The following is a 17,597-nucleotide window of genomic DNA, read 5'->3' as shown; positions in this document are numbered from 1 at the left end:
TTGTCTCTCTGGCTGAAGCATATGAGCACCCAGGTCTCCTCCAACACCCTGACGGTAGCATAGCAGTTAGTGTTAGTGACTCAGACCAAGAGAACCCCAAGGCTCCAGGGGGAGAGTCAGAGACGTGTACCCAGCCAAGGGCCACTCTGGCTGGGTAGACATAAAGCCCTGCAACCTGGACCTCTGGGTGGCTACACTGTCACAGACACTCAGTGGAACAGTGTGCGGTGAGGTGGCTACGGTATCTATGAATACGATATCTACTGTACATGTCCACATGCTGTACATCCACAGTCACCACATGTTAGGGTGCAAGAGTCCAATAACGTTCCCAAAATTCACAGGTGTTCCCGAAATCCCAGTTGGATTATTCCTGGAATCAGTACGGAATAAGCAGGAAATCTATCAATCCTCCAACCGGGATATCGAAAAAATCTGTATTTTGGTTTCTTGAGTTTTTGCAACGCTACCACATTTACAGCTATTACTTCTAGTCTATATGTAAAAGAGAGACGCAGCACTGTGGAGGCTCTTCCCCAGTGGGTATGAGGTGCTGCAAAACGGGAGCCATGGACGGGGAGCCGCAAGGGAGGTCAGGGACGGGGAGCCGCAAGGGAGGCCAGGGACGGGGAGCCGCAAGGGAGGACGGGGAGGGGCCGGATGAAACCCCCCCACAGAGCTGACACCCGCCAGAGGCTCAACAGAGAGCCAGATCACCCCCCCCCCATCCAGAAATAGCTCCAAATGCATTCCAACACTGTCTGTCCTTCTGTCTGTCTGTCTGTCTGTCTGTCTGTCTGTCTGTCTGTCTGTACGCGCAGACCTGGCAGTAGCACGCGTCTATGTCCAGCTCCTGTTCAAACGCACCGTCCATGTTCATTTGGTAGTTTGCGTTATACAACACTATTAGTGACGGTCTTTGGTGTTTGGGGTTGTTTTATGAATGTTGAAACATAAAGAAACATACCGTTTTACAATGTGTTGAATAAGATATGTATAACAATATGGGCAGTGTTCTTCAGACAGCGGAACTAAGCGTAGGTGGATAGGATGAATCTTTTACAATGGGTTCTCCTAACTACTTCCGTTTGAGTGCTCTGATGACATGTTAGGGCTAAGTAGTCCTGATGTGCCTTTTCATGTCTTAAATATAGTCTGGGTATTGGGCAACACCTTCCCTATTATATTAGGAATACACCTATTCTCCATAATGGTGCTTCACTGAAACAATCGTTCTTAAAACCGACATAATGCAGCGTTTGACATTTCAATGGCAAAACAATGGGAGAGGAAATTATCATAGAGCCTTTTCAAACAGATAAATTGGGCGAGAGGGGGGATGGGTAGTTCATCTGAAATGTGACTCCACGCGCGATCTAAACACCTTTCTCATAAAAATAATTCCTCTGGGAGTCAACAAGGGTCATACCACTCATACCACTCATTTCCACAGACAAACACACACACACACACAGACACACAGGTGCACAGTACACTCACTGGCTGTACCTAACCGGCGGGTGTGCCTGCTATGTGCTAATCATCATATAAACAGGTTTAAGTTTCGGCAGTTCTACCCCCAGGCAGGTCAGGAGACTAGCATGAAGTGCTCAGTGTAGACTAGTGCAGCTGTGTGAGTTAGTCAACAGCAGCGAACAGGATATACACTCATCTCTTTTCAGGATACTGACAATAAAGATTTAACTTCGGGGGGGGGGGGGGGGGCATTTTTACAACGATTTAAGGGTTGTGATAGATTTAAAATGTCACGCAAAACGAACCAAAGCCTAGTACAATAAGTGTGTACTCCCAAATCATAAAACACAAGTGCAGGTGGGAGAAGATGAAAACGTATGAGGATAGCATCACAGCACGACGAGGAAGGGCAAACTAAAGGCTGACTGATGCAGCACCTCATTGAGGTCATCTTCCCCAGTCATCTCTGTCTAGAACTGTAAATCAACATAGCAGTCCAGGCGAGCTGCTCATTTCATGTTTCTGCTTTCTGAAGGACCTCCAGCTACAGCCAGCCACAGTAGATGGGGGCTGTTGGTTTTTATTTCATCTCTGTTTTGGTTTGTAGCTCATGCAGTTGCTATTAAAGATGAATCAAGTGGAAAGGGCTAGGGCAGGGAAGGCCCTGTGAACTAAGCTTGTTTATACAGGGCTCTTGATGCCCTAATGGTCCACTGCACTGAGAATGTGGCTTTAAGCTAAAAACATAGTCACAAGAAACGTTGAAAAGTCACTGTGAATGTGATGGGAGTGCGTGTGTGTGTGTGTGTGTGTGTGTGTGTGTGTGTGTGTGTGTGTGTGTGTGTGTGTGTGTGTGTGTGTGTGTGTGTGTGTAGTGGCTGTGTGAGTGATGTAAGGTCTTTGAAGCTATTTGTCATTATCACTCAAATCAAAGATATATCATCCCACTAATTACAGAAACACCTGTTGTGGGTAAAAGTGTTATAAAATAATCATTATAATGCATGTGGAGGGTCAAGTAGGTAAGTGGGTAATTTTTTGGAGAGGTGTTTGACATTGCCTAACGCCTCTAATGAAATTAGAAATCATTCAGGATATGTGTGAAGCTACAGTATGACTAAGAATATTCTCTGACCCGCAACAGACAAGTCTTTCACTGTTAAGACAGGAATCAGACGCAGTCAATCAGAGAGCATAAACAGAGATGTGACAGTGGTGTGGGACTGTGGGAGAAGCCTGACTGACTGTCATGAGTTACTTAGATATTCCCTGGGACAGTCCTTGCTGTGCTGTGAGTGGGAGAATGTTCCAGACCTGACTTGGATGAGATAGTTCCCATGGTGCAGCACCACCATACTGGGAAGAGACACAGTACAGGGGGCATGACAGTTTGGCTGACGAGTATTATAACCCGTGACCGTGAGCACCCAGTACTGGTCACTGATTGGTGCACAGACCTAGTGTGACCCAGTGTCAGATAGCTTGGCCAATCACAGCTTGGAATGGGGTTAGGAATGGTGACATTTGAACTCAAGGAGCAACGGTTTGTCAGTCATCGCTGGCTTTTTATATATCAGTCCTCACTACTGCTATTTAGATACACAAATACACAGATGCCAAACACAGATAAACAGACATGCATACACAGACTATGCCCTCTCCCACAATACATACACACACACACACACACACACACACACACACACACACACACACACACACACACACACACACACACACACACACATAAACACAAACACAGACAAACATTCTCATTTGCATTCCACTCAATCAGTTTCTAATTGACTTAATCCTCCAGATGGTCCGTGGCGTAATGCAGGGGGAATACAAAGCAGCTGCCAGTTTCCCTCTGGTTCTGGACAGCCATAATGTCCCTGTTTCTGTTGATGCCTATTTAAATTAAACATCCTATTCACTAAGACACCGGTCCTCACACACACATACGTACACACGTACACACACACACACACACACACACACACACACACACACACACACACACACACACACACACACACACACACACACACACACACACACACACACACACAGTACCTAGACACAGTCATGACCCTAATTAGATCAACCTCACCTCTGTTTTCTTCCATCCTGTGAATACTAGAAACCCTGCTGGTCTGGAGAACAACAGATCACCGAGGCTAAACTAATCAATGGTCTACTGCCACACTAAAACAATAGGCACCGTGACCTTGTTAATGGCAATACACGTCCTACCAAACCCACTGAGACCTATCAGACCACAGAGGCTGTAAAAGTGTAAATGAGGAGGCTAGACTCCAGCTCCTGAAACAGAACACACCTCAAGGACTCATCAATAATGATTGAATCAGTGATATTCAGAGACCACGGGGAGTCTCTTCTGTTCAACTGATATGTTATTACTAATGCACTCTCCATCTTATTACCCGCCACTAACTAGGTGGATGGCAGATGGAGTGAAACCAACTGAGCTGATCCTGGTACATTGTTATACACAGCTGCTGTTGGGTGGTTATAGACAGTGGTGTAAAGTACTTAAGTAAAAATACTTGATAGTATTACTTAAGTATTTTTGGGGGTATCTGTACTTTGCTTTACTATTTATACTTTTACTTTTACTCCACTACATTCCTAAAGAAATAATGTACTTTTAGCAATTACATTTACTTTTGATACTTAAGTATATTTAAAACAAAATACTTCTAGACTTTTACTCAAGTAGTATTTTACTGAGTGACTTTCACTTTTACTTGAGTCATTTTCTATGAAGGTATGCTTATTTTTACGGAAGTATGACAATTGGGTACTTTTTCTACCACTGGTTATAGATTACAGGAGGCTTTCTACAGACCCTGGTCCTGTGTTACACATGAGTAAGTTATAGTCTCCATATTGGCTGTAGTTTATGAAGGCCAACAGGGGGTCTACTACATATACAAATGCTTCTTCACAGTAATTACATAGTGGGTCCAGATAGTGGCCATGCAGCCAGACAAATGGAGTGTATTGGTCCCTGGCAATACACTGCTGCTGCCAGCGCACATGAGAGGGGGGAGGAAGAGTGAGAGGGCAGAAGAGGGGGTTACGAGAAGGGTGGAATTAAAAGTATGGAAAAAAGAAGGGCAGGAAGTCAGAGGCAGAAACCTGACCTTTCTCTCTTTATTGAAATGTTTGAGTGTTTTTACCATGGGAGAACATCCGTTAACTCATTTACATCTGGAGTGAAAACATGAACATCTGTGTTTGGTACGAACCAAGGAATAAATAGGCAGGCATGTGAGCACACACTCTTGAGTGTAACTTGCTTGAGGCTGGTAGGCTGGGTGGGTGATATCATGTTGGTAGATGGAGTAAAGGGAGGGGGGTTATTGTCTCTTTACTGAAGATAAAAGGCTAATCACCCATCGTCAGTGATCATCAAAGGGTTAGATATGGACAGACAGAAGCACAACCCTGATACCATAACAGAAGCCCCCCGGTCCAAAGCTATGGAGGAGATAAAGAATACTTCTGACCCACTGATTCCTTCCTCCCAGCCACAGAGACCTCTTCAGCCCTCACTGACAGACTCAAGTAGATTTACTCTCAGGGTCAACACCAGGTCCCTCCCACACATAGAAAATCCCCTCAAAAGAAAACACTCTCAGCTATATGACCGTGTAAAACGGCAATACCCCCATCATCATCATCCGATGTGAGGATGTTTTTAGGTTTGGGAATGTTTATGGCAATAGACGGGGATTCCCCTGGGGGTTCAATTACATACCCAGGCTTCTCAGTCACTCAGTCAGCCAGTCAGAGATGTTTCAGATACTGTTTTGATCAGTCAGTGGATCTCTAAGCTGCACTTACAGCTTCAGCCTGAAGGCCCTGGGCTGAGAGCTGAAACTAGAGCATGGCATTCCACACAGACGGGCCACAATCACCCCCTCTCAAGTCTGGAGATGTGGTCTCAAGGGGGCAAATCCAAATTGCTTTTTCCCACCATGGCGGGCATCTGTATTCCAAACCCCTCAGATAGAGGGTCCATAGCTGGAACCAAACACTGACTGACCCATTATCGACAAAGAGTCATGATAAGTCCGTTAAAGTCCAGAGAAACACTATTTGCAGCCATTTGGCACTGATAGGAGTGGATTGAGAGCTAGTGCAACTGTAACCACAGTCAAACACAAATGAAACAGTATGGATGGGTTGAGATCATTTCTGTGGGCCAGTCAGTCAGTCGGCCATTCTGCTTCAGCCCCTGTCCCTCCCCGACCCCCCAGCAGTCTTCTGGCCCCTGGACAAAGCATGGGAACAGCCCAGCCACACGCAGCGCTCCGCAGAGAGAGAGGCATGCAAACAGAAGTGCAGCGCTGAGAGAAAGGGCTGGCACTGGAGATTTTCAGCAAAGAAAACAATCATAAATAGCAGATGCCTCAGGCAAAAGTATGCCAGTCAGTCGTAAGTCGGCATGGTCAAAGCAATTCGGCAGAGAGATGGCTGCTTGAAAAAAAAACAAATGATTGAAGCAGCCCTCCCACGGTCGCAGACATGGACTGTCGTCACTGCGGAGCCGAGCAGCCAGAGGGATTGATTTGTCATCAGCCTTTAGGAGATAGATGCAGAGAGCAGAAATAGTCTTACCTGACGTGTCCCACATGTTCAACTCAATCCTCTGTTTTTCGATTTCAAAACTGGCCGTGTAGTTTTCAAAAACGGTGGGGACATAGTTCTGAAAAAGAGGTGCATCTTGATTAGTAAAGCACTAATAGCATAGACGTAACATAGGTTAGACGTTCAACTACGTACATGTAGTGAATCATACAAATATACAGACTATATTAAAACAATATAGGTCTAGTTGCTAATAACACCCAGATACAATATTAATCAAAAGGGGAAATTGAATACACTCCGAAATACATTAAATGAGTCTATATTGTTTAATCACTAATAATAATGACCATTTTATATTTAAAGGTGCACATTATTTCCCTGTCTTTCAGTTTCCGTCTCTCTCTCTTTCTCTCTCTCTCTAGAGAAATGCCTAACGCAGGTGCGTGCACACCTCTGGCTCATAATTTAAATCAAGACATTTTGGGTTAAATGATTAGAATAAAGAAGCTCTGGTCGTTCTATTTGGTTTGGTGTCTGTCTTGACATTTATTTTTGCTTCATTCACAAACCGCGATGACCTACAGTACACCTACCACTCTTAAATGATCCAGTTGCCTGTTTTCAAGTGTTGACAGTCGTGTTCATAACGCAAGACTTCATTGCCTATATATATCAGGACACTTACCTCGGGATAGCAGTCCTTCGCAAAAACATGTAGGAGCGCCGTTTTTCCACATTGCGTATCTCCGACCACCACGATCTTACAGCGGCTGCCTTGACTTTCCATCTTTGTCTGTCAGTGTGTCTGTTCTGGACGCGGACCTGTTTCATTCACCATCCGATGTGAATACAAGGTGAGACTGGAACTCAAGGGAAACCCAGCAGGTACATGCCCCGGTTGTGGCGCGCCCTACTATGTGTCCTCCCCCGGTTGTCCTCCCCTGTCCACCCCGTGCAGCCCTCGGTTCCCACGGTTACACTAGCTATCCTCTCAATGCCTGTTTACACCCACCTTGCCCGCAACAACACTCAGCGGCAGCACGCGGATCCCCCTCTTCAAACTCGTTAATTGGCCACGCCTTGCCCATACACGCGCCTAACGACACCGAGTTGGTCCTCGTGTCTGTGTGTTCACTCACATGTTTGATAGCTTGTCTCTTTACTTGTCCAACAGTGACCCGCATGTTCATTATTTGTTGTCGAAAGATGATTCATATTATGATTGGGCTACATCTCATGACCTTTATTTATAGCTTTGAGGATTGTGTTTAGATACACGTTTCAACGAATGTATTGACTGTTTATTGCATAGTTATAAACTGTAAACCTAGACTAATAATTAGCCTAACAGTTTATAAACGGCTTATAACCCCTTTATAAATGATGTATAGGTCTAACGTATATCTTAATGTTAACTGGGAGTGTCTTATACGTTCTCAAAACTAATGAAAAGGAAAGTATTTTTGTATTATGCATTGTAGGTAGGCTACAACTATGGGGGATGAAGCGTGTATGGTGTGATGGATCGTGTCCCCCTTGTGACCGGGGTTTTAGTAGATAGCTAGAGGACAGAGAACAAGCCACTGGTAATAAGGATCAGTTATCACTGTATCTTGAAGCATCATGTTGTGGAAATCGAAAGTCTTAACCCACTCAGCCCAACCATGTCTTTGTACATATCAATGGATCACTTCCCTATCCAAAACTCGAATTGCCTCATTTGGAAGCTCTTCGACTGAAACGTCCATGTTTCACGAACTGTTGTTTCGAGTGAGATATTGATGCCACCTGAGGCAGACGGGTTTACAATTCAGCGAGGTCACAAACTAGTTGTTCCATGCTTTTTTCTACAGGCTTTTACTGCCTCCTTTTGGTGAGGAGTGGTGTTTTATTTATAGGAAAAGAAACCCACGCCGAGGCAGTCGCCTACCACCAGTGTCTGCATCTTCCCGAAAGATTACTGAAACAAGAAGATACTGTTTTGGGGGTTTCAATGGGATTAAATTATTCTCAAGTAATATATAGTTTATTTGCAGCAATAGGGTTTTACTTGTATGATACAGACTACATTTGACTTGTAGAAGCCTAGGCATTACTGAATTCCACCAATACATCTGTTATTTACTTCAACTTTCTCAGCATGCAGTTGGTCAGACATGATGTACAGAGTACCATTACATGGCTGTGTGAGCTCCCCTTCCCTCCTGTCTATGACTAACTCCACTCTATGATACAAGTCTTATATTTTAACCAGAGTTTAACGCAATGAGCTGTGCAGTGCTTCTTCTGAGCAGCAGGTGGACACAGAGCACAGTCTATCTCTGGTCCAGTGGTGGTAATGCATGAAAGTAACTTTTACAGTGTTCCATATTTCTATGAAATACGACTTATAATTAGAAACAATAGGAGTGAAATAGCTTTCCTTCCCAAAAATTGTAATTAAGTATGTTAAAAAACAGCTTTTCTTCCCCTGCTTGGACTAATCACAAACAACAGAATGGTGTGGGAATATCCAGTGCCTTCAGAAAGTATTCACATTCTTGACTTTTTCCACATTTTGTTGTCTTACAGCCTGAATTTAAAATGGATTACATTTAGATTTTGTATCACTGGCCTACACAATACCCTATAATGTCAAAGTGGAATTATGATTTTAGACATTTCTACACATTAATTAAAAATGAAAAGCTGAAATGTCTTGAGTCAATAAGTATTCAACCCTTTTGTTATGGCAAGCCTAAATAAGTTCAGGAGTAAAAATGTGCTTAACAAGTCACATAATAAGTTGAATTGATTCACTCTGCGTGCAATAATAGTGTTTAACATGATTTTAATGACTACCTTATCTCTGTACCCCACACTTACAGATAATTGTAAGGTCCCTCAGTTGAGCAGTGCATTTCAAACACAGATTCAACCACAAAGACCAGAGAGGTTTTCCAATGCCTCGCAAAGAAAGGCACCTATTGGTAGGTGGGTAAACTTTAAAAAAGCTGTCACGATTCTCTAAAGCAGAACCCAGAAGCAGACCAGGACAAGGTGAGTTGAACGAAGGTGAGTATTTATTTACAGACTCAAATGTGAAAGCAGAAATAATCCAGGAGACGGAGCGGGCAGCGGAGGTGAGTTGGTGAGAGTGAATAGGCAGATCCAATGATGCCACAGAAGCCACCGACGACCTGGCAGGGGTGGGGTGAATGTTCCGGGAGAATGATGTTCATTGCTAACGATCCGGCAGGGAATGGATGTCAGGTCAGAGCTTATGAAGTGGAGAGGTGATGATCAGCACCAGGTGTGCAGATAGCTGATGAGATGCAGGTGCGGGTAATCGAGAGATCTCCCGCCTAGCTTCGTCGCCCGGCAACCAGACAGGGTGCGTTCAGGAACCTCAGGAAACAGACTCCAAGACAGAAAACAGGCAACTCAGGCAGAAAACAGACTCAGGAAGCAGGATTCATGACAGTACCCCCCTCCGACGAACGCCACCGGGCGGACTACCTGGAGCGCCAGGATGGAGGCGGTAGAAGTCACGAAGGAGGTCAGCATCAAGGTTCTGACGCCGAGGAATCCAACTCCTCTCCTCAGGACCATACCCCTCCCAGTCCACGAGATACTGGAAACCCTGACCCCGCCGTCTGGAATCCATGATGCGGCGCACCGTGTAGACAGGACCACCTCCGATCATCCGAGGAGGCGGAGGCGGATGGGGCAGCAGAGGACTGAGGAGCACAGGCTTGAGGCAGGAGACATGAAAGGTGGGGTGGACTCTGAGCGTTCTAGGCAACTTGAGTCGAACCACAACAGGATTAATCACTCTCTCCACCACAAACGGACCAATGAACTTCGGTGACAGTTTCTTCGACTCAGTCCGCAGAGGAAGATCCCGTGTAGCCAACCAGACCTTATCCCCGATGGCATAAGCGGGGGCTGGAATTCGGCGACGATTCGCCTGGAGCTGATACCGGTCAGAAACTCTAAGGAGGGCCTTTCTGGCCCGATGTCAGGTCCGGTGGCAACGACGAATGTGGGCCTGGACAGAGGGTACCGAGAGATCCTTCTCCTGAGAAGGAAACAAGGAAGGTTGGTAACCGTACAGGCACTGGAAGGGAGACATCCGAGTGGCAGATGTAGGGACAGTATTGTGGGCATACTCGACCCATGGCAACTGAGAGACCCAAGAGGCGGGGTTGGAGGAGACAAGGCAGCGCAGCGTGGATTCCATCTTCTGGTTCGCTCTCCGCCTGACCATTAGATTGGGGGTGAAATCCAGATGTGAGACTGACAGTAGCTCCAATGGCCAAACAGAACGATTTCCAGACAGCAGAGGTAAACTGAGAACCACGGTCGGAAACTATGTCACTGGGCAATGGATGTCAGGTCAGAGCTTATGAAGTGGAGAGGTGATGATCAGGACCAGGTGTGCAGATAGCTGATGAGATGCAGGTGCGGGTAATCGAGAGATCTCCCGCCTAGCTTCGTCGCCCGGCAACCAGACAGGGTGCGTTCAGGAACCTCAGGAAACAGACTCCAAGACAGAAAACAGGCAACTCAGGCAGAAAACAGACTCAGGAAGCAGGATTCATGACAAAAGCAGACATTGAATATCCCTTTGAGCATGGTGAAGTTATTAATTACCCTTAAAACCAGTCACTACAAAGCAGTGGTGGATAAAGTACCCAATTGTCATACTTGAAAAAGTAAAGATACATTAATAGAAAATGACTCAAGTAAAAGTGAAAGTCACCCAGTAAAATACTACTTGAGTAAAAGTCTAAAAGTATTTGGATTTAAATATACTTAAGTATCAAAAGTAAATGCAATTTATCAAATATACTTAAGTATCAAAAGTAAAAGTAAAAGGATAAATAATTTCAAAGTCCTTATGTTAAGCAAAACAAACAGCATAATTATCTTGTTATTTTTTTATTTATTACTTAAAAAACTACTTAAGTAGAACTTTCAAGTATTTTTACTTAAGTACTTCCTAACTCAGTAGCCAGAGAGGAAGGAAACAGCTCAGGGATTTTGCCATGCAGAGAGTTTAATGGCTGTGATAGGAGAAAACTGAGGATGGCTCCACAACATTGTAGTTACTCCACAATTCTAACCTAAATGACAGGGTGAAAAGACGGAAGCCTGGTACAGAATAAAACTATTCCAAAACATGCATCCTGTTTGCAATAATCCACTAAAGTAAAACTGAAAAAAACATGGCAAATAAATTAACTTTATTTCCTGAATACAAAGCGTTATGTTTGGGGAAAATTCAACATAACACTGAGTAACACTCTTCATGTTTTCAAGGATGGTGATGGCTGCATCATGTTTGTCACACCCTAATCTGTATCACCTGTCTTTGTGCTTGTTTCCACCCCTCTCCAGGTGTTGCCCATCTTCCTCATTATCCCCAGTGTATTTATACCTGTGTTCTCTGTTTGTCTGTTGCCAGTTTATCTTGTCTTTTCAGGTCTTAACAGCATGCTTTCCCATCTCCCTGCTTTCTCAAGTTCTGTTTCCTAGTTTCCCCAGTTCTGACCATTCTGCCTGCCCTGAACCAGAGCCTGCCTGCCGTTCTGTACCTGCCTGACTCTGCCCTGGATTATGGACCTCTGCCTGCCATTGACCTGTCTTTTTCCTGCCCCTGTTTGGGTCAATAAACATGTGACTCTAGCTGTCTACATCTGGGTCTTATCCTGAGTTCTGATAATGTTATGGGTATGTGTAAGGTGTGCATACTGGCGACAGAGAAGTCAGACGCAGGAGAGCAAAAACGGGGTTTCCAACGGTGCAGTTTAATAATAAAAACAACCGGAAAACAGAACAATCAATAAATGGGTACAAAACCCAACGCACACCAGACATAACGTGCACAAGCACTTACAATAAACAATACCGGACAAGGACATGGGGGGAACAGAGGGTTAAATACACAACATGTAATTGATGGAATTGAAACCAGGTGTGTGGAAGACAAAACAAATGGAAAATGAAAGGTGGATCGGCGATGGCTAGAAGACCGGTGACGTCGACCGCCAAACGTCGCCCGAACAAGGAGAGGGACCGACTTCGGAGGAAGCCGTGACATTATGCTTGTCATCGGCAACAACTTGACAACAATTTTTTTAACATACAAAAAGAAACAGAATAGCGCTAAGCACAGGCAGAATCCTACAGAAAAACCTGGTTCAATCTGCTTTCCAACAGACACTGGGAGACAAATTCACCTTTCAACAGGACAATAACCTAAAACACAAGGCCAAATATAACCTGGAGTTGCTCACCAAGATGACATTGAATGTTTATGAGTGCCTAGTTACAGTTTTGACTTAAATCAGCTTAAATCTATGGCAAGACTGGCTGTCTAGCAATGATAAACAGCCAACTTGACAGAGTTTGACGAATTTTGAAAGGAATAATGGGCAAAGATTGTACAATCCAGGTATGCAAAGCTCTTAGAGACTTATCCAGAAAGACTTACAGTTGTAGTCACTGCAAAAGGTGATTCAAACATGTATCGATTCAGGGGTGTGAATACTTATGTAAATTACATATTTCTGTATTTAATTTTCAATACATTTGCAAAAAAAATTAAAACATGTTTTCACTTTGTCACTATGGGGTATTGTGTGTAGATGGGTGATGAAAAATATATATTTAATACATTTTGAATTCAGGCTGTAACACCACAAAATGTCAAATAAGTCAAGGGGCATGAGTACTTTCTGAAGGCACTGCAGCCTACCAATCATTTTAAATATCCATGACAAGTAAACAGTTTCTTTTCCAGCTCAGTCCCTGAGCCAATGAGACGTCTAAGCCAAAGCATATACAGTCACCTTATATGAAATGGAAAGCATTTTTGAAGATGTCTGTTTCAGACAAGTTTATGGACGGAGAAGCCTATTACCCAATTTCTTTTCTCAAATGTATGATTTGAGAACAAATACAAGTAAAGGATGAGTCAACAACATTATTTGGGTGGGCCTTTGAGTTGACAGAATATTAGCTTTTGGGGGGGGGGGACAGTTAGGTCCCATGTAGATTAAACGACAGAGAAACACATGTCAGAGTTTGGTCGGATAATAGCCCTTCTCATGACTCAATGCTACATTGGAGTCATTCCATGTCCCTTTCGATTAGCTGAGGTGGTTTGGTCAAGTGTGGATCGCTCTATCTGGAAACAGAATGATCCTGATTGATGTATGGTTTTGGAAACCTTGAACACTCAACTTGAAAGTATTGTGCGAGATTTTGGCAATTAGGTCCTTTTCTACTCCAGATGATTTTTACATTTTATCCATGAGTTCATCTGACTCTGGGTAAGTAGAAAAAGGGCTTAATTGTGAGAATCTGTGTTAAAACGGCGCACAATAAGTGTATCTTTTCTATTTGTAAAATGATTTTGGATAGATATGAAAATAGAGTTTCTGATGTTTCCAAATCCGTATTGCACGCAGGACAACTGTAGGCCTACACATTGGCCCTGCCTTGGTCAATTGTTCAAATGAGAACCCTATGGCAGTATGGCCAACAAGCTCTCACGGTCTCACTGCAGAATTAGATGTTTATCCACGTTCTCCAAACTTACAATTTCTAATTTCAGTGTTGCTCCAAACGTCATACTTCAAAGTGTTTTTGTTGTTCCTGCTGCTTTGTATTGTTCCATTTCTCCAAATGTAACCGATGTGAAATGGCTAGTTAGTTAGCGGTGGTGCGCGCTAATAGCGTTTCAATCAGTGATGTCACTCGCTCTGAGACTTGAAGTAGGATTTCCCCTTGCGTCGCGCGATGGGTAACGATGCTTCGGTGGGTGTCAGTTGTTGATGTGTGCAAGGGTCCCTGGTTCGAGCCCGGGTTGGGGCGAAGAGAGGGACGGAACCTACACTGAAACACAAACATCAAATTTAGAAGTTAAGGGTTAAGTTTAAGCACTCATTCCAAATTGTTAAGGTAAGGGTTAAGGTATGGGATAGGGTTAAAACATTCAGTTTAGGCACTCATTCCAAATGGTTAAGGTAAGGGTTAAGGTATGGGATAGGGTTAAAACATTCAGTTTAGGCACTCATTCCAAATAGTTAAGGTAAGGGTTAAGGTTTGGGATAGGGTTAAAATAAAAAATAGAAACCAGGGTCCACAACTGTAACCTTCTGATCCAAAGTCATAGGATTACATCCATCTACTTTTGCAAAACCCAAGCCTACTTGATGGTAATCGGGCTCACTGTTATGCTTAGTGTTCGGTTTTGATAGACATTTCCCACATTCTCAGGACATGGATAGATGTCCAATTTTGACTTCAATCTTGAACGACCTGGCAGGTATGGTCTTGGGTTCTCGAGAGCTAGTCAGATGCAGGCAATTCAATTACAGTAGGTTTGGATTGCATACCTTTTGTTTGTGGGTCCGTTATTTAGGTCTATTCTTTCTAGTCATGAGTTTTGCACATTTTGATAATTAGGTCTCTATTTCCATATCAAGAAATGTTTGCAAACTTACCGGTAATTGCTTGTTCTTGAACAGGGAAGATGTTTGAGGCCTGGTTTATTTTGAGCGCTCTAGACTCCATCAATGTGCCTTCCAGACAGGGGCTTCAAGGCACCCATTATTTTAGAGCGGGCAGGAAGTGCGTGATGATGGAGGGGGGTGGTCCAGAGGTTGGCTTGCAAGTCTGAGAATTTAGCATTTTTCAAACACCTGAAACAGCTTTTTCCTTCAAAGAAATGTATATTTTTTTCTGCATGGGTTATCTAAGCCTAACTCTTTACCTGTTGTCATTTTAATTAATTATGCACATTGATTCTTTAAGAACTTTTATGTCTTAGGAGATTAGTACAACTGCCACATTGGTATAGCTATACTGTAGTATCATAACTGAATAATTAAAGCAATATTTGCATGGCAGCTAGGATAGTCAGACAAGCTACCCAGCTAGCACAGAACCATGTTTCTTAGAGCTTGATGAGAGCATGGTTGTCATATGACTATTTTCCCATGGGGGACCAGCACAAAAAAGTACAAAAATGTATGCACTCACTACTGTAAATTGCTCTTGATAAGAGCATCTGCTTATGTAAAAAAATATATATATATTTTTAGGAGGCATGGCTGATTGCGGGCGTGACCTTCAGATCGATCTTATTGGCCACCCTTGAGAGCAATGTAATTCCTGTTCGTTATGTAAAGTTTACATACTGCAAATAAAAGTGTTCCTTAAAATGTTTTGCATTAAACACATTCTTCTAGAATATTAAGATTATTTATTACATATTGTAATAAGGTGGTATGTATCCTAAAAAATGAATTTTCATAGGCTGTTATGGAACTCAAACTTCTGTAAGCCTCATTTAAGCTACAAAAATGTAAATATTCAACCTTAATATGTGATAACTATACAACAGAACAAATTAACAGGAATGGCTAAAATAACTACTAAACTACGCCTCCAGTCTTCTGATCTAACCTGCTGGGTCATATCTCAATAACTCAGCACCAAAAGAAAATAACCCAACTAAGTGACCCAACGCCTAAAAACAGGATAAATCTAAGGGGGCATGTGCCCTTATGTCCCCTATGGACATGAGGCCTCTGCTTCCAGACGTCTGAACCCACAGCTCCCTGCCTTATCCAGGCCACATTACTAAATGTGTAATGCTGTAAAGCAGAACTGTAATAACCTACTTAGTCAAAACAGAAGAAGAACTCTCAGGGCACCTAGTTGTTCAGGAGCACAGACAGTGCTGCAGCAGTGACAACACTTTTTAACATTTGTTCTGTGACTTTGGGCCTTAGTGGTGCTTTGCAAAGACATTAATAATGCAATGCACACTACTTGACTGAAGCATACTGAAAACAATTCATTCTGATTGATGATTCTATAAAAGTAAATTGGCCTCATAGGAGTTTTATTCTCAAGATGTAAGCATAGCATAAGAGAGAGAGAGAGAGAGAGAGGGAGAGACTGCTGATGGCTGATAGCATCCTCATTGTATTCAAACTGGTTAAGGGGAGGCTTAAGCCTTCTACATGATTTGGTTCGGCTGGCACCTAGCCAAACTTGAATGAGAGTGCTCGAATACTCTCTTCAAAGACTGCTTGAAAAACGATGTTTTTTTGTTGATCATTGCTAGACAGACATTTTCAAGTCTTGCCTTAGATTTTTCAAGCAGATTTACATCAAAACTGTAACTAGGCCACTCAGGAACATTCAATGTTGTCTTGGTAAGAAACTCCAGTGTATTTAGCCTTGTGTACACAACTTATGATGTGGGAACTAGTACCTAGACCAATATCAAAGAAAGAAAATGTATATTGCACTTGTAATATTTGTTATTTTGACAATTGCAACTGTCAACACGGGGGGGGGGGGGGGCACAATGTAGCACACACAGACGTTTATATAAATGATTAATGAGATACACAGAATTAAACCGTATGGGAATGGCGATTTTTTGGAGGGGCGGTATCAGCAATGCATTCAGCTATTAGCAAAGCATTCACTTGTGCCAGACAAGACTAACCTAGAGGGAGCAGTCAGGATGTATCAAATCATATCAGGAAAGGGTAACATAAAATATGTAGTCAACACATAATCAATCATTAGTTTATGATAAAACAGGTTCAATCAAGCAATAACTTTATTCACTGTTTTTAGTCTATCTTGTGAGGGATAATGTTTGATAAACACCTGTCAAACAGACAGCCTATTATGTAATTGTGCCATTTGAAGCAGTGCATGTCTTTTTCTGTCAGTGTGAAGACAGTTGTAGACACAACATGGACCAATAGCTGCAGCCACTTCTTCCAGTTCAGCTAGAGTTAGTGGTGTGGCATCCACCAGCTCACCCATGCAAAGGTAAAAAACTAAACAGGATGAGTCAATACGTAAGAACTTCAGTGATACTGAGAGCATCAACATGTTATGTATACTGTAAAAAAATACCTACTGTAGCAGTTTTGTACAGATCCATAAGCTGTGTGTGCCTCCAGTTGACAAACAACACCCCCACCCCCCAGTTACGTTTACACACTGATGTGCGGTGTCACGTCCTGACATATATAAGTTGTTATTTTCTATGGTAGAGTGGTCAGGGCGTGACAGGGGGTGTTTTTGTGTTTGTTCTATGTTTTCTATTTCTATGTTGTAGTTCTAGTTTGTCTATTTCTAGGTTGGGGTTTATTGGGTTGACCTTCAATTGGAGGCAGCTGGTCCTCGTTGTCTCTAATTGGAGGTCATAGTTAGTAGGGGTGTTTTTGCATATTGTTCGTGGGTGATTATATTTTCAGTAGTGTGTTTTTTCCCTCTGCGTCACAGTTTGTTGTTTTCTGGTTAGTTTAAGTATTTTTGTATTGCATCACGTTTCACTATTAAATAAAGATGTGGAACTACGAAAACGCTGCGCTTTGGTCCGCTCCTTCTAACAGCCGTGACATGCGGTGCACGCTAGATAGCTAATTAGCACAGGTGGCCGGCTAGGTCTTCCGTCTGTCTTCCGTGAACAA

At 43.1% G+C, this 17,597-nt stretch overlaps 1 protein-coding gene across 1 annotated transcript in view; it reads right to left on the bottom strand.

The window, feature by feature from the left end:
- Positions 1–7,182, bottom strand: part of rnd2 (Rho family GTPase 2) — a 37,339-nt gene extending 30,157 nt beyond the window's left edge. The window contains exons 1-2 of the mRNA XM_029727577.1: positions 6,785–7,182; positions 6,127–6,214 (exon numbers count right to left, since the gene is read on the bottom strand). Coding sequence (XP_029583437.1) covers positions 6,127–6,214; positions 6,785–6,886 — 190 coding nt within the window. The 5' untranslated portion in view covers positions 6,887–7,182. The remainder of the gene's footprint in view (positions 1–6,126; positions 6,215–6,784) is intronic.
- Positions 7,183–17,597: the final 10,415 nt, after the last annotated feature.

The sequence above is a fragment of the Salmo trutta genome, chromosome 32 (genome assembly GCF_901001165.1).
Source record: "Salmo trutta chromosome 32, fSalTru1.1, whole genome shotgun sequence".
Classification (NCBI taxonomy): Eukaryota; Metazoa; Chordata; class Actinopteri; order Salmoniformes; family Salmonidae; genus Salmo; species Salmo trutta.
The sequence above is the reverse complement of the archived record's forward strand: the minus strand, read 5'-3'. Positions and strand labels throughout refer to the sequence as shown.